Source organism: Magnolia sinica, chromosome 4 (genome assembly GCF_029962835.1).
Source record: "Magnolia sinica isolate HGM2019 chromosome 4, MsV1, whole genome shotgun sequence".
In the NCBI taxonomy this organism is placed as follows: Eukaryota; Viridiplantae; Streptophyta; class Magnoliopsida; order Magnoliales; family Magnoliaceae; genus Magnolia; species Magnolia sinica.
Genome location: NC_080576.1, coordinates 75757454 through 75783616, shown reverse-complemented (window position 1 = coordinate 75783616; position 26163 = coordinate 75757454). Strand labels below are relative to the sequence as shown.

The following is a 26163-nucleotide window of genomic DNA, read 5'->3' as shown; positions in this document are numbered from 1 at the left end:
GAAGAGGAAAAACAAATTTCATATTGATCCAAAACTTCTGTGACCCTAAAAGGGTTTCAATGGTAGACGTTCAATCCCCCACTGCTTTTCGCAATGTGGCCCACTTGATAATTATCTGTCTTATTTTTCGTCTCCAGGCGAGATGAGGTCGCCAAATGGATGGACAGTTTGGATATACCACATACCTCATGATTAGAACCACAGAACCTGCTGACGTCATTACACCAGCTATATAGCTGGTGTGTGGTACAGCAGCCAATCCGCTTCCCTCACCAAGCTGTTACCCAAGTAACACCTAGTCCGCTCCCTGTTCAGTGTACCTTTTGGGTTAGACCGTCGTGTTTTCAGTGACCCGACCCAAACCTTTTATATATGATAGAGCCACACCAATGCAAGCCCCTATCACCAAAAGGTTCCCAGATTGGAAGACCCTAGTTATGGCCTCTTTGCAGTGGAATATGTAATGGCACTGTATTTTCTCAACTACATATTTGCGGTCCACCAACTAAAGGGTTAGGATCCTCCAATCCAAGGATTTTTATTTTTTTTTAGCACCAATGAGCATCAACAGTTTGGATCACCAAACAATGTGCCCCGGCTGTACAATGCAAGTGAGTTGGTAACATAGCTTTCACACACAATTTCCAAAACCATGACACATAAGAGGGGTTCCAAAGCACCTGGCGAAATTGCTGTCCAAGATCATAATAAGGATATTATGAGCATACTCAGTTACATCAAGTAGGAATAAGCCAAATATGACATGTTTTTCTGTTAATATCTCCACTGGATTTCTCATCACTGCCTTCCATGCACACCACAATATATATTTATATACAACACACGCAATTGCTTATTGTTGGCATAGATGCCCAAAGCAACACAAGACAGGGTGTACCAAGAGATCTGAAAACTAGATGCCCAAAGCACGCAAGACGAGCGTACCAAGAGATCTGAAATCTTATGAATAGACATTATATAGAGTACGAATTGCGGGGGTTCATTGGGGGGCCAGAACACATAACCATGTAATCTTACTATTAGCAGGAACCATTAATCTGTATTTAGGTAACAAGGTGATCAATAAATGGATGACGAAGAAAACAGCCACAAAGATTGAAACCGAGGAAACTTGCCTGTGATTAAAATTGAATCATTCAGCAACCTGCAAGTGTGATGTAAACAGTCAATACCAAAATTAATAAGGATGACAAGGATGAATATCAATAGTATGAAAACATCTGAATGTGTTTGCTCTTCTTCTTCCTTTTTTCCATTCTTTTTATTTTCTTTTTTGAAGGAATGAAAAATGATCAAAAATGAGAATTTGATGACAGGGAACAGATTCTAGATGCAAAGAGTAGCATGGCGTACTCCCTTCTTGGCCAATGAATCAGGAAGCACCATTTGCCTCTCTTCCCACATGGACTGATTAAAAATTCAGCCCAAGATAATGGCCTGGATCTTATAAAGAACTTTAAGACATTTTCCCGGGCTCGTACTGCTTGCTTAAAGCCCACAGCTAAGATAAGCAGACTCGACATAACTAAGCGGAGGATCTTCCAACTGGCACAAATCAGGAATTGACAGTCCATTTTTGCTTGCTTCTCCTCATCCAGAAGGACAAAATCATCCAAATGGCATCCTTGCCAATATTGAATGGTGAAAATGTTGACATAGAATAAGAGGCTCTCCATTATTTTCCATTGAGTTGAAAGGTGTGGCCCGCCTGATGATCAGATCTGCCTTTTTTTGGGGGTGTCCAATCACCATAGTGGGGAACACCTATTGGATGGATATGATGGATGCATGCCACATGGACCCCATAACAGCTCGACTACAAGGTAATTGCCACGGGTTGACTCCATGTGATAATTCCCCTGTGTGTGTGTGTGTGTGTGTGTGTGTATCAGTCACTCTTATTATTAAAAGATACACATCTTATCAAAAGATTCACCTAAAGCTTTGTAAACACATGATTGACCTTAAGATTCTTGAGATGAAAGTGTATCTTTTCTTGGTGACAGAACAGTGATCCACTTGTATATAGTGGATAAATATAAATATTTCCACTCAGGGGCAAAAAAAGAAGAAGAAGATTAGGAACCACAATTCCTAGGAGTTGGAAGCATACATGTTTAGAGGAAAGTTGTGGATCATACAAGAAGAAGTGCATAGCCGTAGTTTAAGCAGGAGCCCTGCAACTATGGTCCCAAAACTGTCCATTACAACCCCATTACCAAAATCATTAAACAGGTTCACAATCCTCAATCTGTCCACTTTCAGCCTATAACCCACTCTGTTACAATGTCAAAACTATCAACAACCTTCCCACTTTCAGCCTACTTGTACCCCTAATCTGTCCAGCAGATTATACCTACATGGCCATTTAGATGCAACTGGTGTTACGGACAAACTGTCTACATCGTGCTGTCTTGTTCCTCAGACTCACTGTTATGTTTGTTGTTTTTCTTTTTCAAACACCCTGGAAAAAGGAATGAGAATGGACTGTGGCACGTGGCACATGTGGGAAGCTTAAGATGGCTATTGGGACGTAGTACTTAGAGCACTTGTGCCCATTGACACGTGGCATATGCAAGCCACTTGAAGATTGATGGGGGCACAAGTAGCCTCCCTTGAACATGGATGGTCACGCATGTGGCACAATGGTGATAGGTGATGCGTGCAAGGAACATTTTGTTCCTGTGAGCAACAAACTTGGGATAAGCTTTCCTTATCTTTATTCAACGTTTTTCAAGAAACATGCTATCCTTGTTTTATTCCTACTCTTGGAGAATATTGTCCCATTTTTATTGGTTATTGTGCATAAAGAGTTAGACAAACCATTGACAGCTTGCCTGCTTACAACAAGGTACTCAATATCGGTAAGGCTGGCCGCAATGGCCAGCCTTATGGCCATTATGATATAGGACATAACGGCCGTTACGGCGCCCATAGCACAGTTGAATTCTTTTTTAAAGAAAAACAACATCAGCCTGTTATGGACCATTTTTTTTTTCAAATCAGGCACTACGGCCCTGTATCATGTAACAGGCACCACCATTACTGTTACATAATGGTAGTTACAGCCATTACGTAACTATGTTTTTGAATACCTTAGCCCAGACAAATTTTCATACATCCGAATGACTGCTAAATCCATAGCCTTAATGCTGCACTTAATCAGCCCACAAAACCTCACAACAGCAAATTCATACCCAATCTGTAAAACAATCCCATTCTAGCCCATTCAATTCAATTTGGTACCAAAATTTGATGCCCACACATAGCAGGACCACTTTCACTACTAGATAGCAGGAGAAATTCAAAACAAGATGATGCAGCAACGACCACTGAACCACAACACAACCATGGCTCAAGGGCAAGGCAATTGTAACCACATAACAAAGCAGAATGAATAACATGTGTTTTAAGAAGGCTGAGGTCATTTTGCATCATCATGTCCAATAAAGAATTATAATTCTGTGAGGAACAGGAATAAGAGTTTTCTAGTGGATGTAGTCAAAGTACAGGCAGAGGCTAAAATAATGACAATTGAAGAACCAGAGAATGAGCTTCTCGAGCGTACTACATTTACTGTGAGGCACACTCAGACCATGCCTAAGAAACAGAACTAAAAGATTGGCTTATGATAAAGATCTCCAATGCCCAAGTAGAGAGTCAAGGAAAACTCTGCATCATTGATGGCAGAAGTAGTGTGAATGTATGCGTGTGGCTTCACAATAGCTGGATGATATGTGGAAGATGGAGAAGCCATACCAGATTGTGTCGGTAAACAAAGTCCATATTCCAATATACAATTGTTAGGTTAACTACTCAATAGTTCTATAGCTTAATTGTTAGGTTAACTACTCACATTACACTCAGTCTGTTCAGAGATATCACTCCCTTGATAGTTCTATAGCTTAATGGAAAGCCCTTGGTTACATGATACTAAAGTGCAACACTATTGTTTCACCAGCACATATGCATTCATGCACAATGTGAAGAAGAATCATAAAAACTAAGAAGACAACATACCACATGAGAAGGATGAGTTAAAAACTCTTGGATTCAGGATGATTGAATGGGCAGAAACAGACAAGAAAAGTAAGAGAGCATTGGTAGAGATCCAACGTACATAGCCAGCAAAGCAAGGGTTGGCAGTGAAAATGAAGACGCTACGAAGGATGAGACCTAAAAGAGAACACAAGACAAAGAAGTGATCTACAACAAGATCTTCAGAAATTCTACTGGAACGACAAGTGGGAGTTCACCACCAGCTTCCACTGAAGCACAGAAAGGCTTAACTCAAGGCAACTCTGGACCATGGATTAACACGGGCTCCAAGCTCAAAGTCGAGTTCTCTCCAGCCTGAGAGAATTGATGCAGAAAGACCATCCAACTTGTATCCAAATTAGAATCATTGTTGGCCAACTGAGGATCAGACCCATCCCAGGGTCCCGATTAAAAGGACCACATCAAGAGTCAAATTAGACCAATTGAAGATTTTGACCACACCAACACAGCTTAAAAACCCAAAAACTCGATTTGACTCAATATTAGTAATTAATAATTATTATATTTGTAATTATAAAGAATACTTAAAATAGTTAAATATAGTATAAGTATTATAAAATAAGAGATCTAACAGCAAAGTACCTTGTAGGTAGGATGTAGAAGCTGTCATTAAGTATGCCAGAGGATGTGACTTCGATTCTAGTTACCTGCGCATTTTAGATTTAACTAGAACCAGATTCACAAGCTGAGTGACTCAGGCTCGAGCTACCGCAAGTCGTGAGTTGAGTTGACTCAGCCAAGTTTTGAGTCAAGTCGGTGAGATCTAGACCTATGCACCAAAGGTCCTGATGGAAGATTTGAGGACCACAAATCCAATTGAGTGGTCCAGGTTATCAATTGGTTGAACTGTGGGCCTACAAACCCAATCAAGGTTTCTAGGGTTATATGTAAGCTAAGGGAGAGGGGCTTTGTACAAACCACACAGCCTTTAAGCCATACAGTTGTGTGTAAACATCAACTTTACTATGCTTTCGACTCTGTATGTTAACTTCACATGCTTAGTTTTTTTCCTTCTATTACAAGCTTATTTGAATTAAATTTGGCAATATGCATGGGCTAATAGGATCCTATTTATTGGCTTTATCCTAGAAGCATACTAGAGATTGCACTGATGTCTAAGTGAACCTCTCTAGGGCCATGAGTACAGACATGATATGATATTGATTATTGAATGAAATCTGAGTTTCATGAGAATGGGTCTCGTTTGTGTGATTTATGGCTTTTAGACTACAAGGCTGTTGGGTTCTCCCAGTCTGAACTTAGGGCTTAATTTTAATTTTGTAGCAATTAGAGGTGAGAATGATCTTCTAGAATTAGTACCATCATTTTTCTTTGAGTTCAAACTCATTATTTTACTACACCTGGTTCTTGGAGAATGACGGTGAGATTGGAGGGAGATGAATAGGTTACTTTCAAAGGTTGAATGAAGATGTTGCTACAAGGATAATACTAGGAAAGGCCTTGAACCCGAAGATGTTAGTACATGTGTATTATTGTAGAACTTAGGTAGCCATTTGGATTCAAGAAAAGATGCACCCGGTGCAAGCTTTCCGTAGGTAGACAAGTTGTCCATGGTTTGTCTAACCCATTTATGCATGGCAACCAAGAAAAAGAAGATAGTCCGTCCACAAAAAGTGGAATAAAGAAAGGCTAGCATGTCTCCTGAAAAATGTGGAATAAAAGTGATGATAGCTTATCCCTAGCTTGATGCCTGTAGGAACATAATGTTTTGTGCACATGCATCACATGTGCCAAATGTCCACTTGTGTGACCACCCATGTTCAAGTCCGCATGTGCCATGTATGCCACCTATATCTTGCATGTGCAACATGTGTCAATGTACACATGCGCCATAAGTGCTACAAGTGCCACACCAAACATCTTAAACTCTTCACATGTGCCAAATGTGCCACAATGCATTTTTAATCCCTATTCCAAGGTGACAAATAGTGAACATAGTAGGTAGTCTAAGAAGTCATTACTTAAATTTTCCATCCAAGACAATACAACCTAGATGGCCTATCTGGAACTCAAATTTGCTTGCATCCAAATAGCCCCTAAATGTAGCCTTAGGGAGGATGAGGAAAGAAAAGGCTATGGGAATATATCTAAGTATGGATGGCAATTCCCTCAATAAATTTTCAGAAAATTTGAAATTAGATTCCGACAAATAGTGTCGCTGATTGAGTGACCACTCGATGCCCCAAATCGACCTCAAATTCATGCAATCTATTAACACCCATCCCACTAATTTAATTAGCCCCGGATTGGTGAACATTTATTGGACAGTGAAAATTGAAAAATATCCAATGGTCTTATTTTAAAAAACCAAGTGTTCATAGATCAGCAGTTAGGATTGTTCAAACAATTTGATTTTGGGACCGTGACTTGGTAACAGCAGGTCAACAGGTCGCATAATTTAATTTTGAGTTAATATACCCCATGCATACAATATTTTTTAAGTGCAAGTGTGTAAAGCGTCATACGCCACCAGCATATCATATAAGGATAAAAGAGATTTTGAATTAATATACCCTGCACGTACTTGGACAACAAGGTACTGTCAGTGTTTTGAATAGCGCTGTAGCGTAGAGTGTAGCGCATGCTACGTAGCATAGCGTAGCAAAAACGCTACGTAGCGCCCTCAAATAGTGTATTTCCCCTGCAGCGTATGCTACAGGGGGGGTGTTGCGTACGCTACAGGGGTGTAGCGTGTACCATATGCTATAGCCTACATTTCTTTTTAATTGAGAGAGAGAGAGAGAGAGAGAGAGAGAGAGAGAGAGTTTGTATCGCTGTGAGTTTAATCAGGTTATTTAAGATGGTGGTGGCCCATCCTGCTCACATATGGCAATCTGTAGAGCAATGATCCGATGATTAATACATATTTATTGAACCTTTTAGACAATTGTAACCATTTAGAAATGGGCCTCCACATGTACAACTGAGAGGTTATGCCATGTAATAAATGGTATAGAACTCAAATATTAATAAATAAATAAATCTCGTAACCTAAAAGGGTTTTCAAAGAGGGCTTTTCTTTCGAAAGCCCCAAGTATTATGTCATCGACACAACTTCCGTCACGACCCCAAAGAGAGGTTTTCGATTCTCTCGATCCAAAGAACTGCGAAAGACGAGATTAATGCCGCTAAATCGTCCCTGCAAGAAGGTCAAACTGTAGTATTTTCAAGAGCATTGAAGCCCAAACGAAGGAAAAATCAAGTTTCCCCCTTTTTCACATACGTACAGATACGAAACTCAAAAAAATCAGTTTTCCGTTTGACTGAATCTCTAATCAAGGTAAGTTCTGGCCCTTGAATCTCTCTTAACAAGTTCTTTTTCATTTTGGATGAAGATTTAGGGGTTTTTTATTTTTCCATTTTTTCCTTTTAAGAGGTTGGTTCCTATGGATTTTTTCTTTTCTTTTTTTAACACACACACCCACGCACGCTGTAGTGGGCTTTCACCACCTATGGGTTTCAAACCCAAGACCTCATGTATGGCATGCATGTGACCCATCCAAGCATCACATGGGTCAACATGTTGTGTTTGGTTGGTTGTGCATTGTGTTCTATGCAATGGCCCACTAGGGCTGAAAATCGGGCAGGTTCAACCCGGCTGACCCGTGACCGACCTTACATTGGGTTGCACTCGGGCAGGACGTATCGGGTTCGATTTCGGGCTTGGGCTATACAAACACCAACCCGATAAAACTTGGATCGGGCTCGGGTTGCGCGACCCAACCTGAACCCGATCAATATATAAGTTATAAATTATAATTGAATGTAGATCGTCTATGTCGAAGGCACGGGAAATTCCAATGCCATCGGGTCTCATTGATCCACATCATTTCCGATGACTCGAGCTAACAAGATACACCGAATTTTTCTCTCCTAGCCAGATCGCGTGCTACACAACATGAATTTTAAAGGAGTAGTTGTCCTATATTTTAGCTTGCTTGTTTAGAAAAAATGAAGTTCTTTACTATAAATAATTACATATATAATTAATAAAATCATAGGTACAAAAAATAAGACATATATTGAAATATAATAGACTAATATAGTAACAAAAATATTAGCATGTATCCAGCCGACCTACCCAACCAACACTGCTTGGGTTGGGCCTGCGTTGAGAATTCCCAACCTGAGGTTGGTTGGGTTGGGTTAGGGTTGAGGTATAGGAACAATCTTGGGTTGGGCTAGGGTTGAGCACCAACCCACCCAACTTTCAGCCCTATGGCCCACATGTGTGGGGTCCACTGTGGTGTGTATATGGCATGGAATCCAACCATTCAGTCCATCATGTGGGCCACCACTCTATACTGTGTACTGTCAACTGTGTAGTGTCCATCTGTCAACTCCATAGTGTAGTGCAGTGCAGTGTAGTGTAGTGTAGTGTGTACTGTTTTTTTACTGGTTGTCTTGCATAGTGTACTTGAAGAATGAAGGATTTGCAGGCATATTTCATTTTTATTTTTTGCATTTTTTAATGTTTATTCTTACTATTTATCATATTTTTTCTATTTTTTAATAATTAAAATAGAAGTATCTTGTAGCTTTTTTCTTCTTTTTTTTTTCTGTTACACCCCACACATACCCACACCGTAGTGGGATTTCACCACCTATGGGAACTTGAAACCATGACCTCATGTTGAAGTTCCTAAGAGTCTACCACCGAGGAAAGGACTCGAACCTGAAGTATCATGTAGCTTACGCTACACGCTATAGGGGACTGAACGCTACACGCTATTTAAAACATTGGGAACTGTCCATGGTCCAACCAGCAGATAACTTCTAATTGGTTAAGTGCATGTGAAATCCCAAAATGAAGCAAATTTCATCCATATCTACTGATCGAGGAGGCTTTCTTTGCTGTCACAAGAAGAAGAAGAAGAAATCCAAGTATTTATTTTTTACTTCTTCTCTGGTTATTGGGCTGTTACGAGAGGCTGCGTATCGCACCCTTGGTATACGGATAGGGATACGTATCAGATATTGCATAGGATATATCAGTTGTATCACGTAATATATCGTTTGTTGTTGGAAACATGAGGAAACATTGGGAAATTGGTCAAAATTTTCAATGAAACTTCAGTGATTGTTAAAAAAGACATTAATACACACTTATAAATCAAAACATTATAAATTTTTTTTAAAAAAGTGTGCATGATAGGTTTTCTTTGTATAGGGTCCTAATCTATGCGTTGTTTAACTGAATTGATGCAAGTGTATTCAAAGTCTATTCATATAATTTATAAATGTAAGAAGACATGTGGAAACAAAAGAAATACATTCAAAAGCAAAAGAAGAATCACTATATTAGGTTATATACATGTTTGATTTTATGTTTGAACACAAAGATTGCAATCGATTTACGAAAAAATAATTTTTATTTTAATTTTTTCAATTTTTCGCAACTCGGCCCATCTCCTCCAAATCTCAAAATTGAAGCTCTCAATCCAAAACATAAAAAATCATGAATTTGTAACAATTTGACACTGATTTAACATGATTTAAAGGAAATATATACATATATATATATATATATATATCAAAAAATAAAAAATGCTTATCGGATCGAACATGTGAGATATATCCTATTATTTGTGTGTTTTCGTAATGCATAGGTGGGATACAAGATATATCACGGGATACATTGGCCGATATTGTCGATACTTAAAACACTGGCTGTAACGGACCATTATAAGTCAGTAACAATCGTTATGGCCCCATATTTTTTCAGGATTTTTTTTCGAAAAATAAAAATGATCATTACAAGGGCACAACAGCCCCGTAAAGGCCATTACTCGTAAAGATAATAGTGGGGACCGTTACACCCGCCATTACCGTTAGGGCACACCTTAGTATGAGGTTAGGTTATGTTTATTAATGGGGCACATGAATTAAATAGCCTAAATTTCCCTGCATATATGCTACAGTAAGGAGGATGAGACATCGCAACATAAAAATTAGTGATAAGCATTTGAAGCCTTTGGAGAGTGAGAACATACACAAATGTACACAACCACTATGTATGTGGCATGCTTCATACATGTCCCAGAATCCCGATTGTCTAAATCATGGTCCCCATCGTATATGGGTTGTTAACTCGTAACTCAATAATCACACTAGAAGGATGACCTTAACTATTTATGTTGGTCATTGGCAAGTGAACAATTAAAGGAGAAATAGTCAAAGGTCAAAATTCAGCAAACAATGTCCATTACTCAAATGGTTAGGATTGTCTAATCAATCTGGAGCCACACCACATCTACAATGGCGTTGTTGAACCATAAAATCATTATAGCCTGTCTTTCACTTTCTTCCTTTGACTTAAAGCTAGAGTTTCACATCATGTATAGAATTGCATCAAATTGAATTAAACTAGACCATCGAAACGGTTCATCAAACCACGTGAACACAAACTGCAAACTGGGCAGCTTAAAAAGGAAATAGAAAGTATCAAATTGCTTATCTGAACTCAAACTGGTCAAACTGAGAATCATGTGACCATGTTGAAGGCTAGCTAGGATAGAATTAACAATGAGGTTATCCGAAGCAACATAAGAGTATCCCAATAAGAGATAAAACAATGGAGAAACAGATAAAGAAGGTAAGTAACGTGCAATGAGGACCCGAGACAACTCTAGAAAGGAGTGGAACATTGATTAGGGTGGAAGGGCCTGAAAAGAGAATGAGAAGGTGTACAAGGACTTGGATTGAACTGGTGCCAATTCATATAGCCGGCCGCAGATAGTTGGGACAAGGCAATCATGATGATGATGTACAAGCATACATATATTCATACATATAGATGCATGCATACGAACATATCTGCATATTGGCAAATTGAAAGATATACTAAGAAAGGCCCCAACTGTGAAGAGCATAAAATGACTTCTTGCATCTGTTTGCTCTGAGGCATACCTGGTTCAAAGGATTGTCTGGAGATTTCTTCCATAGCTTCCATATCATTTCCTTGTATTGAGTGAGGGAGAGACCTGGCTTCTCAATTTTCAGTTTGGGAAGCTCTGCTTCCTCAAAAGCCTGTGCATATTTTAAGAAATCACATATTAATTATCTCAAGGGAAAGGAAATTTCTACAACAACACCTTAAAAAGGAAATTCCAACAACACCTTTAGAAAAGGAAAAGAGAATAATTAAATCAGACTTATTTAAGAAATGAATCAGTTCTGTAATTCAATCAAGTATACCATCTGCACAATGTATGCATAGCCATTTAAAAACAAAAACAAAAACTATTCTGTGCATAAATCTCTTACAAGTTGTAGGTGAGTGCTTTTAGGAAAGAAACGAAAGAACAAGTGCGAAAGAAAGTTCCACACCTTGAATAGAACCTCAATAGGTCATTAGGAGCATAATAATTATGAAGGTTAGTGATGATATCAGCTATCATGTCAGTACGCATACCACGGTAGATAAGAAGTCCAAGATTAGCTAGTGACCATTTTCAGAGCTCTATCTTCATAGGGAGTAAGCAAAAAATATCATCTCTCTTTTTTTAAGGATGCAATAATTATTATTATTAAAAAGGAGCAAATTACAACAAAGGGAGCCTCACATCACAATCTCATCTCTCTTCATTCTTCTTTAATTACTATTCTTCATCTATCCTTCATTCTCAACTCTCTTTCTAATTTATTTTTCATTCTTTAGCCTTCTTCTATCTTCCACTTGTACAGTTTCACCTTTCTTATCTTTTTCATCATCATCTAAGCCCGATCCCAATTACTTGGGGTCAGCTACATGAATCATGTTCCGCCATTCTACTCTATCATCACCTTTTTTTCTTTTTTTCAATGAAAGCAGAATTTATTGAAGACAAATGCTGCAGAAAACAGGGCCAAGAAACACTATTCCATCTTTCTTATCAGTCTTTCACCTCACCTTTCATTCTTGTTTAATTACCTTCGTTCTGGAGATGCCCAGCTGATTGAGAGGAATGATGGTGCATCATGGGCCTATGAATTGGTCAAATAGGTAGGAAAATCGGTATGCTTATCTTTTGATGAAATGCAAGGCAATATGGTGTTGTCAAGCACCTAGAATTGAGGGAGAAAACCAAGCAAAGAAAGAGTAGGTATTCCATGAGAATCAGAAAAAAGTAAAGGTATGCAGGTAGTTATGAACCTCAACTTGATTATTTAAGAAAAAGAATGCAAGAAATTGAGACTTCAAGTCAAAATAGGCAATGCAACTAGGGGGAAGTCAATAATAACCACACACTAATGATTACCATGTCTTGGAATGTTAGGGGATTGAATTGCCCCCAAAAAGAGGTGCAAGGTTGTTTGTCGTTGGGACAAAAGCTGAAATCAATATGCTACAGGTAATGAAAATGATGAATTGGAACTACAAACTAGGTTATCGGAGTGGCGAGGTCAGCAGTGTGGGCAGGTAAGCATGGAAGACAAGCTTATGCTTCATTAGAGCCCCTAACTTCAAAAGGCCTTGAAGCCAAGCTAGCTAACCACCTTGGGTGGGTCAGTTTGGAAAATTTTGAATGCTTCCAGACATGCTTATCATGATCTCCATTGTCATTGTCTAAATTGTCTACACCAAATATTGCATTGTCTGCAAACGCAAATATTGCATCGATCTCCCTCGCATCTGATAGGAAAGCTTCCAAATGGACTTGCCCAATAAAGTTAGAAAGGTTTGTTGCAATCTAACACATACATTCACAACGCTTATCATGATCTTCATACATTCTCACAGTTGCTTGCAAATCTGATGCTCAAAATCCTCTATGTTGCTCGGCTCACCACAAAGAGCACCATGATGAAGAGATGAACAAATTTGTAGTGTTTTACAAGCTCATCATCACCACACCTTCATCCATCGAGCCAATCACACTAATGGAGCTCAAATCTCTTGATTAGACCTCTAAAGCTTTTTAAATATATTGAGCTCTTTCTTTTGCCACCAGAATTTTGTTAATGGGAAAAATATGAACCAAAGATAGCTGGGCCATGATCTTACCCCTCGAGACAATACAAAAAATGCCCCATCACCATCATCATCTAAGTGTTGTCCCCAATTAATTGGGTTTGGCTACAAGAATCATGTTCCACCATACCAATCTATCAAGGGACAGGCCTTCAGTTAGACCATAGGTCATCATCTTTTCTTACCACCTCCATCCAAGTCCTTTTGGGCCTTCCCCCTGCCCCCTGAGAGCCCCAAACTTGTAGCCACTAACTCCTAACTGGCACGGTTCTTGGTCTCCGTTGCACATGACCAAACCATGTAAAGTCTATTTTCCCTCATCTTATTACCTATCAGTGCTATCTCCTAAATTCCCTCGAGTGTATTCATTTCTTATTCTATCCTTCCTCATCTTGTCACTCATCCATCTCAACAATCTCATTTTAGCTACACTCATCCTATGAACACGTTCTTTAACTGCCCAACATTGCGTCCCATAAAGCATGGCATGTCTTATAGCTGCCTAATAAAATTTTCCTTAGTTTGGGTGGTACATAGTAATCACATAAAACTGAAACAACACGTCACCATTTCTTCCACCCAGCTTGAATTCTATGGGCAACATCCTTCTCAATCTCTCCACTCTCATGAATTATTGACCCCATGTGTCGAGATTGGCCATTTTGGGAAAATTCTTGGTCAACAATCTTAACTAATTCCTCATTTTCACTCCTATAATTACTTAATTTGCACTCCATCTACTGTTTTAGTCCGCCTAACTTTAAATCCTTTATATTCTAAAGCAACTACCCATAATCTAGCTTTGTGTTTACACCCTCGTCTTTTCAATCAACACTATGTTTTCTGCAAACAACATACACCATAGGATCTCTTCCTACAAATGCCTTGTTAACTCCATAACCAGTGCGAAAATAGGTTCAATGGTAGACCTTCCAAGCATAAAACCAAACTGATCTTTTGATCGTCTCATGCCTTAGTCTTTGCTTAATCATTCTCTCCCAAAGTTTCATTGTACAGCTCATAAGTTTAAACCCAAAATAGTTACGCAGCTCTGCATGTCTTCTTTACTCTTCTAAAACAGTACTACAGTACTTTTCCTCCATCCGTCTGGCATTTTCTTCAATTTTACAATCTTGTTGAACAACTTTGTCAACCAAAATAACCCAATATCTCTCATATACTTCCAAACCTCTATTGGTATACCATCTAGTCCGATGGCCTTTTCATGTTTTCATCTTTCTCAAAGCTTCTTTTACTTCATATATCTTAATCCTACGAAAGTATTTATGGTCTCCAACGTCATTTGAATTTATGGCCCCTTATATTTCTATGCCCTCGGAGTAGTTGTCATTTAAAAGTTTTGAAATTAGCTTCTCCACCTTTCATTGATCCCATTGTCTTTTACTAGTACCCTCGGGTTATCACTCTTAATGCATCTCACATGATCTAGGTCCCTAACCTTCCTCACTCTCATTTTTGCAAGTTTGAAGATATCTTTCTCACCTTCTCTTATCCCCAATCTATTACAAAGATTACCATGAGCCTTACATTTAGCTTCGTTGCTTTCCTAGCACTCTTTTTGCAATTCTATATTATTTAAATTTTTCATCATTTCTAGTCCCTTACCAAGCTCTAAAACATGAATGTTTCCCGTGAATAGTTTTTTTGTACATCATCATTCCACTACCAAATTTCCTCAGATGACTGGCTTTTCCTCTAGATACTTCTAAAACATCTTTTCCCATTTTCATAATGTACTCAACCCTCTAATTCCACACAACATTTACTTGTTCCTCAACATTACACTTTCCTTCTTCTGTTTATTTCTAAATAGCATTGTTCTCTCCTTTTAAATTCCACCACCTGGTTTTTGGACACCTATAAATTTCACTCCTTTTCTTCCATCTCTTAATGTAAACATCCATAACCAATAACTGATTTTGTGCAGTCAAACACTATTGATATAACCTTGCAATCCTTACGGATTGATCATTCTGTTTAACTAAGTAGAATGAATCTATTTGGCTTGTATATGATTAACTTTTGAAAGGCACAATTTCTTTTATGATCTTTTGAAAGTTACTAAATGTTCATCTTTCTTTTAAAAATGTGTTTCCTAGAGCTAGATTGTATGCCATAGTGAAATCACAGATAGCATCCCCATCTCATTTCTTCTCCCAAAACTATATCCTCAATGGTGGTGGAATTTAAAAGGAAAGAACAATCATATTTAGAAATAAACGGAAGAAGGAAAGTGTAATGTCGAGGAACAATTAAATGGCGTGTGAAATGAAAGGGTTGAATGCATTATGAAAATGGCAAACAATGTTTTATAAGTATCTAGTACCCACATATCCTCTTCATTCTTTTCCTGCATGACCATTTAAGTTTCCTCCTACAAATACCCTATCTCCTTTCAGAATTCCTTGCATTAGTTCCATCCATATCCTCCCAAAATTGTCTCTTGATTCTATACTCTTAACCCTACCTACAGCACATATGCACTACATCAATTATCTCCTGTCCTAACACAAGCTTTATTAATAAAATCCTATCACTTACTCTCTTAAAATTTAAAAATTTATCCTTTAAATCTTTATATACAACCATCCATCAATTTCTCTAGTTGTGGCCCCTTTCCACTTGGTTTCCTAAACGCAAGTTATGTTAACTCTTCATTATGTCATCATGTCTACCAACTCCATACTATTACATGTCAATGTTCCAATATTTCATGTGGCAAGACGAATCCCATTCTCCTGGACTAGCTTCCTTACCCATGCGTGTCCAAAATGGCGAGGGAACTTTGCCTACTTCTTAAAACAACCGGGAATTGTTGTGGCCCGCCACTTCTTGGGGATGCCCTAGCCAACCCTTGCCCATTTCTCATTACACTCAGGTTCTGATGTAGGCCATCGTTTACTGGAAAAGCCCTGGCATGAGTTTGGAATGTCATATTGTTTGAATTCATGATGAAAGTAATGGCATAAGTTTGACAGTAGCTGCCAACCTAACGCAACACTCCTTTATCCATGCTAGGACTAGCAATGAGAGCACAAAACTCTCACAGAGCACCGCGTAAGACTATTACATAGGTTGATTACAATCAGGCATCATCGAATAGTATATTACATATGTTGATTACAATCAATAAGTTAAAGGATGCCCAATCCAACCCATGTATGCAAAATGACTTAGCTCTGATTTGGAAGATACTAGACTAGTTAGAGAAAAACATGAATCTAAGGTTTTGTTCTGCTCAATATCACAACAAAGTTTGCAAAAACATCAGCTAAATGGTTTCTTGATACATGGGAAAGAGAAAATCCCAATCCACCTAAATACCATTAAGTTTTAAACCACCATTACTAAACATTCAAGGAGTATAATCAATAGAAAACATATTAAACACCATTTAAATCACACTCAATGATTAACCCCATGAAATTATGAACCTTACAAAAATGCAACCCACTTAAGAAAAATCTAATTTTAGCCCCCATATTAGTGCAAATCCCATAAAATTGAGCAAATGCAGAAATGGTGTCCCCCTTATCAATTTCAAAATTTACCTTTGCCTCCATCATTGTGGATTTTCCACAAGAAGCTCGATACGCGTTCATTTGTGTAACCATTTGCTCAAAATCATTTTCCTAACCCAAACCAATTTAGCTACAATCTTCAAATTATATATTGAAAGTTTATTTAGTAAACCACATTCTTCAAGAAACTCCTCGATGATAGCCGTTTCTATCGTTGAAAACGACACAAACGAAAATCATCAAGTGTAATCAAAGCAGAGCCACACTCGACATGACCAATCCATCTGACTAATCATCTACCTAGCTTTCCCATCATCTCCATCGTCATCATCCACCGCCACTATCACCACCGCCTGTGGCCAACACCATCATCATCCATTACTATCCATTCCATCTAAGTAAGTCATTCATCAAACCAAATAGAGACTGCAAAATAAAGATTATCAAGGCACAAGCTGAGGAGATTACCTGAAAAGATGAGGAGAGAATTTCTCAAGAAGAAAATCAAGTTGTGGGTTGAGGTTGAGCATCTAGAAAAAGAATCTAAGAAGATGATGCAACATTGCTAACACAGCGATTTAAATCTTGAAGAGGATGCCTAGCACGTGTAGTAATGGATGTAGCACAGTCGCAATCTCCACCTTATTGTGATTCCGTCCCAACTCTTCAATATTGAAGATGTGCCCGACAATTGATCTGTTGATCTCAATAAGGGATCTCCAATGAGGAACCCGATGAGATCGGCCCGAGCATCATTGATCACTTCCAAAAGACATCATCAGCATCAATGACCATAAATCACCTTGCCACCTTATGGGTTTATCTTGGACATCATGAAGACGAGCACGAAAGAACATGCTATCCAGATACTCGAGGTACCACGCCAGTCCAAAGAAATTATTGGAGATGTGTTGCATGATCAAATAGTTTCCACACACCAAGAAGGGTATTAGAAGTTTCTCATTAAGTAGAAGGGCCAACCGAGATCCAATAGAACATGGATCTCTGCACATGATTTCAAGCACATCAACCCGAAGCTCTACATAGCCGAGTTTTTCCAAGCTCTACTTATAGGTCCTTGTAGTTTTTCTTTATATTTGTAATTTTGATTGATTAGTAAATGAGTAATTTTACAAGTCAACCAACTTTGCTAACTAAAACCTATTGCCTTGAGCATTCAAAATAAGAAGGAAAAACCACCTATTGCCCTCATCTATTTTCCTTCTCCTTCTCTTCTTTTACTTTATCTCCTCTTTCATTTTATCTCATCTCACTGAGTAAATCAATTATCAATTACTCCCTTCTTTTCTAATAAGGGGCATGTCAATATTTTAATCCAAGTGTTTTGGATGCCTATAGGTTTCTAAGTTGTAATTTTCACCTAAAAGTGACTTTCAGCTGCCTGTAAGTCACTTACAGGGAAGTGACTTCTCACCCCCAGCCCCATGAAGTTTTCTGGTTGTTTTGCCTGTAAGTGATTTAGATAGTTTCACTGGATTGGTGTAATTCTGCAATTACAAAGATTATCAAATACACCAAATTACCCCTGTAGGGGTGGAAAATAATGCTTCCCAATCCATTGGTGCGAAGAAAGCTGGGATTGGGGTTTCGTCAGGTAAAGAAAGAGAAACCCATACCTTAAATGATGCTTTCAGCCTCCTCTCTGGATGCTTGTCCACGGGCAACGCATCCGCAATGGCCATACTCGAGAGCGCGTCCTCAACGGAATGCGCCTCAATGACTGAGTCGTCCCTGTTGGTGTTAGCTACAAGCACCATTCTTTCATACTCCTCCTCCTCAGCGGTCCGTCTCTGCTGCTTCTTGGTGGCGTCGGCACGCTGCAGGATCTGTAGGCGCTCCTCTTCGCGTTGGCGGAGGAGTTCAGCCTCGGTGACCTTGGGGACGGGGATGGAGACGCGGCTCGCCTTCTTGTCGGGCTTCTTGATGGCCTTGTCGAGCTCCTGCTGCTCGATGTCGGCGAGCCTGCGGATCTCGGCCTTGCGGGCGGCGGCCTCGGCGCGCTTCTCTGCCTCTTCCTCGCGCTTCTTGGCGGCACGGGATCTGGCGCCCTCGGCCTCCTTCCAGTACTGATCTTCTTTGTCGCGGGCTTCTCTTTCCTTCTTCTCGGTTTCTGTGGCGCTCTTCCGAGCCCTAGCTGCCTCTGCCTTGCTGTTTGTTCCCATCTTCTTCGGCATCCTTCTTGATTTTCCCCTCTCTCTCAATAGGATTGATTGCTGCTCTGTTTCTGCTGTGAGCCGCGAGCTGCGAGAACTCTATAAATCATGACCGGAAGGACACGGATTCGGTAGGGACCCCTCCAACACCGACTACGGGGACGGAGAATTTTCCTACCGTACGACCCACTTATGGCCCACGAACCTTTTTTAAGACCACTTATTTTTACATCCCAAGGATGAGCGGGGATCCTCTGTTATCAGGTCAACAGAGAATTCCTGTTACCCTAATGGTTGCGTCCGAAGCTGTTTTTTATTATTTTTATTTTTTTAGTGAGTAGTGACGTGAACCAATGAGAATTAGGGTATCAGGAATTCTACGTTGACCTGATAACAGAGGATCCGGACTCCCCAATAATAAGCCCCTGCTATACGGATGACTTTTCACAAGTCGAAAATGCGCCTACCATTTCAATTTCACTCTATTCTCTCCCTTACACCTAAATACACGTCCGAACTCATATCTATCATCCTTGTTCCTTCCTTTCACCCATTTTCTTCATTAAATGTCCGTATAATATCCATCCTACTATCACATTACATCTTCTATGTTACATTCTACTCAAGGCTAAGTACATTCTTTTTCTGAGAAGACGTTGATGCATTGATAAACAGGAAATCTTGAAGACTTTTTTCCAAAGAACGTGTTTCACATCAACATACTCTTATTCTTTTTCTCAAACAAGGATTTCACTGAGTGTAATGGAGTGAATGGAGTTTGCGGTCAATTACCTAGAAGTTTAAATTCTAGGTAAATTCTTAAGAAATTACCTAAAAGTTTGTGGTTAATTTCACGTGGTCAATTTCATGCATTGCTAAGTCAATTTTACGTGATTATCCAATAAACTTCAAGAAGTTGGCAGTTAATTTGACGGGGTTTCGCGGTCAATTTCACTTAGTTCCCGGTCAATTTATTGAATTGATCGGTCAACTTCATGCACTACTTAGTCAATTTCACGCATTTTACCATCAAATTGTAGTGCATTTTTGTAATACGACTGTGAATTTATAGTGCATTTTTGGTAATATGACTGTGAATGTTATATATTGAATACATTTGTTGCTTTCTTTAAAATTGTAATTTCTTACCACTACGATTTAAATTTCCAATAAGACATTCATTTCACGGTCAATTCCATGCATTTCACGGTCAATTCCCTTCACTTCATGGTCAATTTCATGCATTTTACAGTTAATTCCATGCAATTCCCCCTCACTTCACGGTCAATTCAATTCATTTCGCGGTCAATTCCCTTCACTTCACGGTCAATTCCATGCATTTCACAATCGATTCTGGCGATTCCTCTTCACTTCATGGTCAATTCAATTCATTTCACGGTCAATCCTCTTCACTTCACGGTCAATTCCATGCATTTCACAGTCAATTCCCTTCACGTCACAGTCATTTCCATGCATTTGACAGACAATTCGCTTCACTTCACGGTCAATTCCATTCATTTCATGGTCATTTCCCTTCATAGTCAATTCAATTCATTTCACGGTCAATCCCCTTCATTTCACAATCAATTCCATGCATTTCACGGTCATTTCCCTTCACTTCATAGTCATTTCCCTTCGTTTCACGGTCAATCCCCTTCACTTCATGGTCAATTCCATGTATTTCATGGTCAATTCCCTTCACTTCACGGTCAATTCAATTCATTTCATGGTCAATCCCCTTCATTTCACGATCAATTTCATGCATTTCACGGTCAATTCCCTTCATGTCACGGTCAATCGCCTTCACTTCATGGTCAATTCCATGTATTTCACAGTCAATTTCCTTCACTTCACGGTCAATTCAATTCATTTCACGGTCAATCCCCTTCACTTCACGGTCAATTCCATGCATTTCATAGTCAATTCCCTTCACCTCACGGTCAATTCAATTCACTTCACGATCAATTCCCTTCACTTCACGGTCAATTCCGCCATTTCCCCTTCACTTCATGGTCAATTCAATTCCCTTAGGGCCTGTTTGATTTTCCATGATACATGTAAATCATGGTAAATAAGTGATTATTACTTTTTCATCTAGTTTGAAAAGGTGAGAGTAATTCCACTATGTTGACTTAAATATGTGGACCCCACTGTAATGTATATGATATATCCACACCATCCATCTATTTTATTATAACATTTTGGGGCATCAGACCAAAAATAAGGCTGATCTAATACTCAAATGGCTCACATGAAAGGAAACAATGACATTAATTCTTATACCGTTGAAAGTTATTTCCTTAACTGGGCCCACATTGAGGTTTTTTTAATCATCTAACCCGTTCATAGGGTCACATAGACATGGGTAAGGGGAAAACATAAATATCAGCTTTATTTAAAATTTTTAAAGGGCTTAAAAAGTTTTTAATGGTAGGTGTTCGATTCCCGTTGTTTCCTATGGTGTGGTCCACTTGAGCTTTGGATCTACCCCATTTTTTTGGTCCTGTCCTAAATTTAGCTAGCATAACAAATGAGCGGTGTGGACATGTCACATACATCATGGTAGGCCCTACATTGATTTTGTAAATTTCTCGATTTAAGTGTTAAAAAAGTAAGTTGTCACATTTACATTGGGAAAGATGTGGTAATTACCTAAGTAAATAATTATTACCCATTTACATGGTAAGTACAGTTGAGCCCAAAAATCAAACAGGCTCTTAAGTTCACTCACTTTGCAGTCATTTTCAATCACTTCAAGACTAAGAAGTGAGTGAAATTCATCGCAAAATGAGAGAACCTGTCCTAGGAGTGAGTGAAATTGACTGCGAAGTGAGTGAAAATCATTGCGAACTGAGTGGCATTCATCCCTGCAATTTAGAACTTTGAAAATATGACTGATAAGTCGGTCCTATTGGAGCTAGTACAATGGTGGATTTTCTATTATTCGGTCAAATCTACCTTATACATGTGAATACTAAACGAGTTATATGATTGTGTTAGTTTTCAAAACATGGCTTTGGTAATCATCCTATGCTCATATGGTGGGGAGTTAGTAAGCGAAAACAATCGATACACGTACGAGGGTGGAGACTCGAAACCTACCGCTGTGGGCGTTGACACTACATATGAATAGCTTCTATTGAAAATGTATAGAATTGCGAAGAGTAGACCTGAGGATTACGATATTAGGTTGAAAGCATTGTATCTTTACACAAACGAATCAGTCCCTCCAACTGTAATTGAAGACGATGAAGATGTGAGAATGCTCTTGGCAGTACATGTAATGACCCGAAAAATTTTGTGCCAAGACCCGAGTACTACCTCTATTTTCCTTAGAAGCTTATTGGGGTTATTAGCGCTAAACTCGATTGCTTGTGAAATTTGCATCAATCACTTTAAATTGGATCTGCATGACTTAAAACCTGTAGAATCATTAGCAATAGGTTACTCTGAAATCTGGGATTCATCGCTAAATTCAGTTGCTCTTGGAAATTTTTGGAAGCTTTGGATCGGACCTGGACCGCGCGTCGAAAGTCCGATAGCGATGATCTTACCAGTATTGGTCACCATGTTGGACTTGGCCATCACTTCAAAAATCAAGTCCAGATGATGTTCTGGGTCGATTTGATTGAGTCCGGAGTGAAGAGTGTGAGAACGATGAGAAATTAATGTGCTTTTATGAAATCTGAGTCGTGTCGTTTGCGCGACGATTTTAAGCAATCTGACTATTGGATTCTGACCCAATTTCACCCTCTGATCAGGGAAGATGACTCAGGCAGGTCATAGTGCTTGTGGACCTGATCGAGTTTGGGTGACCGTTGAATCGTGTGTGGTCCGCCACGGTTGATCTATAAAGCCAATTGGTACGAAAACTTAGTCTGACCTAGATCTATGGTCAGTGAGCTTAAGTCCGACCTCTCGTGGAAAAAGGCCCACCGAAAGTGTTCCGTTGGATCAAGAGAGGCCTGTTTTGGTTATAACATAAGTATACCTTGGCCCTAGGGTTATTTTGATCAATGTTAGGCCTATATATAGACCTTAAAACCCTAACTCTCTTTTTCATACGAATTTCTTAACCCTAGCTAAGAAAGAGAGAGGAAAAAGAGAGAGAAAGTGGGAGAGAAGTTGGTGAATCATCTTAGATTCTTTCCTGTTCTTCTTCATCCTTAAACCTTTACTTTTGAATCGTTATTCCGGCGATTCTAAGTTCATCCTTGGGTAAGTTAACCTAACCCTAATCTGTTTTAGAGCTTAGAATGGTTTATGTGTGTTGTATCTCATTTCTATTCTTGCTTTAAGTTATCTTGCCGCCGTTGACGAAGACATATCGTTTGAATCAGTTCAGTGTTCTATTTCTGGTTTAAGGTACGGACTTTAATCGTATAGGTTATGGTTTTCAAGGCTTTCAATGCCAGTGAATGGTTTATTCTTGTTATGGATGAGATTTCACATGCCAAATGCTATGTTTATTTTGCGTTCCTGATATGCATGTGATATATTGCGATTTGTGTGTTATATGTATCTATAGGAAGTACCGTATACGTATAAAATATGAACCTGTGTTTGCTACGATTATTTGTCGTGTACTTGTGCTAATTGTATGTGCAACAACTCCTTGGTAAAGGGAATTGTCCAAATACATGTATTTCAACATATGTCATGTATGTTGTATTATGTATTCTAAGTGTTTGTAGAAATGTCTGAATGATCTAAAGTGCAACATATTAACTTAATTGCGGGCGTTGAGAAGCGATTCTCAATACTCCTAGTGATGTGTATGATTTACCACATGCAAGTCATATTCCTTGTTGTTTAAGTTCAAGTATTACTTATGTTTAAATCCATGTTAAGTTGACCTTCTTCAAATGCTCATATACTACATGATTTGAGTTGTTGTTCCATTACTATTCTAAATTGTTGATATCAATATCTGTTGTAGTGGAATGTGTTTGGGACTACGAAATAGTCCAGGAAATCGGTAATCGGCCTTGAATTCATGGCTGAGGTTGCTTTCGCCATGTAGGACGTGATTTGACTAACCCGAGTCGTATTAGAGTTGTCGACAGTGGTTTGGCCACACGGAGTGTTTGCGCACTCTATGTCGTTCAACCCAACGTGTGCTCGTGCTAGTTGAGTTCGTCAAATAACCCCATTGTCCGATGTATGTTCACCATGTATGGACGCTATTGTTTGAATCTAGGGTACCAAACTTACTAGTGCAAATCCTGTTAACCGTTGTACCTTGATCCGCTAAGACTCATGAGCCGGACATGGTGGTATGGGACACCGTGGTCGAGCTGTCGGCCTACATTGGGGTGACGAGCCTCCCTGTAGTGACCAGTGAGCAACCAAACTCGTGAGCCGATTATGGTGGTATGGGACACTATATTCGTGCTGTCGGCCTACATTGATTGGTGACGAGCCCTTTTTAGTGACCTCGAGCATACCTGGATACCGCATTGAGGTGACGAGTCTTATTGTAGTAACGAAGGTATGATAGGCGCGCATTGATTAGTGACGAGCCCTTTGCAACGACCTAAAACTATATGATCGTATGAGATGATCTAGGACTGACAACCCTAGAATGGATCACTGTTTGGATGGTGATATGAGGAAAGTACCTTAGCTTCCCAATCTTGCTGAATGAAAAGGACTAATAACAACTTGGTAATCATGTTCATGCACCGCATTGCATGTGCCTGGAAGAGGTGGCGCACTTTGAGGCGATGTCATGCGTAACGTAAGATGAAGACGCTGAGGGTGTACGCGTGAGAGCACGCATCATTCTACATACATCCTTGCATTAACAAGAGTACTTAGGACATGTTTGATTGTTCTGCTTTATCATTACTGCTTGATTGAATTGATAACATGTTAACCTTTGCTATATTGTTCCACTGAGTTGATCACTCACTCCTACGTTCTGGGGCGGTGTTTAAACACCCACCAGACTGTCTTAGATGCAGATGTTGATGCGACCTCTGAGGCAGAGCAGGAGTTCGAGGATGATGAGGCTGCATTTTCTTTCATGCAGTTTTCAGGCGGGTTCTAGTGAGCCATGTCCTGATGCGTGGGAATTCTGGAATTTCTTTTTGGGAATAGATATTGTCATTTGATACTTGTAATTTTAATAGAAACACTTGTAATACGACCTGGTATGTATATGTATTTCAGGGATTTGCACATGTACACATATATTTCTTTAAGTCTTCCGCTTGCGTTCTTCACTTATCCCTGAATTATATTTGCATTTTGGCTTAATCTATTCCATGTTCTATGCACTTATACAGACAACATACATCCATCATTCAATATGTTGCATAAGTGATGTTTTGAAACTCGGGAGCTGAGTTATGCTCGACCCCCGAATTTCAGGGCGTTACAGTACACTTGAAGCATCCAAATCACTACATCCCTTTATTCATAGAATAATACAGCACGTTAATGAGGCAATACTCGAAGACCTAGTGGTTTACAGTGGTTTCGAACATGACGCCCAAGCTATTGGAAGTTTGGGTGAGGAGCATGACTTGAAATATGAATATATGACATCACCTTCATCGTTCCTCTAAGTAACACTCCAATACCCGAGCCGGCTCAAACATCAAACTTCATGACAAGTCAAGTGAGTGTGTTGGCTGACTTCAAGCTCAGAAGTGAATATACTACATCACCTTCATTTACAAGAGTAGATTTGCCCTCAACATCCAACGTCAGAAACATAAGTAGAAGCGACATTCCATTGCCCGATCAGGTTCAAACATCGGACTTCACCACCGGCCTTCCCATTATGCCTTTTGAGGATGCTGGTTTTACCAATGCAGACCTGTCACTTTATTCATATCCACTTGATGACCTGATTGATATAGCCGCTAGCCAAACATTTAAGGACAAGAGCTGGTATAAGTATGTTTTGAACTAATTTGCAATTCGCAACAACTTTCAATACAAGGTCATGTACTCCACATCCAAGAAATTCACCATGGCGTGTATGGAAGATAAGTGTGAATGGAGGGTACACGCATCTAGGGTGAATGATGCGGGGATATTCAAAATTAAGACTTACAGGTCCATACATACATCTGGAATGTCATGGATGAAGAGCAATCATCAGCAAGCAAGCAGTAAGCTAACCAGTGAACTGGTTATCAATCGCATTGAGCAACACTTGGGATTAAGGCCGAAGGACATTATATTTGCAATGCAAGAGAAGTATAATATTCTTATTAGCTATAAGAAGGCATGGCGCACTAAAGAGATTGCAATCGATTGTGTAATGGGTTCTTATACAGACTCTTACAAAGAACTCCCAATGTACTTGTATGAGTAGAGGATGACGAACTCGGGGACAATGATTGCCCTGCTCGTGAATCAACAGACGAAGAGGTTCGAG

At 39.3% G+C, this 26163-nt stretch overlaps 1 protein-coding gene across 2 annotated transcripts; it reads right to left on the bottom strand.

The window, feature by feature from the left end:
- Positions 1-667: 667 nt before the first annotated feature.
- LOC131243235 (uncharacterized) lies at positions 668-18936 on the bottom strand. 2 transcript variants are annotated; one of them, XM_058242432.1, is made up of 4 exons: positions 18234-18936; positions 11011-11130; positions 1137-1165; positions 668-1058 (listed from the first exon to the last, which is right to left on the bottom strand). In XM_058242432.1, the coding sequence occupies exons 1-3, from the start codon at positions 18789-18791 to the stop codon at positions 1154-1156; spliced, it is 690 nt and encodes a 229-aa protein (XP_058098415.1). In that variant the 5' UTR covers positions 18792-18936; the 3' UTR covers positions 668-1058; positions 1137-1153. The 2 variants fall into 2 exon arrangements, with proteins under 2 accessions (XP_058098415.1, XP_058098414.1); XM_058242431.1 differs by having other exon boundaries at positions 668-1165.
- Positions 18937-26163: the final 7227 nt, after the last annotated feature.

Bases quoted from the DNA above. Each gene is read 5' to 3' on its own strand.
- LOC131243235 (XM_058242431.1), bottom strand. From the start codon at position 18,791: ATGCCGAAGAAGATGGGAACAAACAGCAAGGCAGAGGCAGCTAGGGCT. The intron at 11,131-18,233 runs GTATGGGTTTCT...AAATATGCACAG, and splicing joins GGCTGAAAGCATCATTTAAG to GCTTTTGAGGAAGCAGAGCT.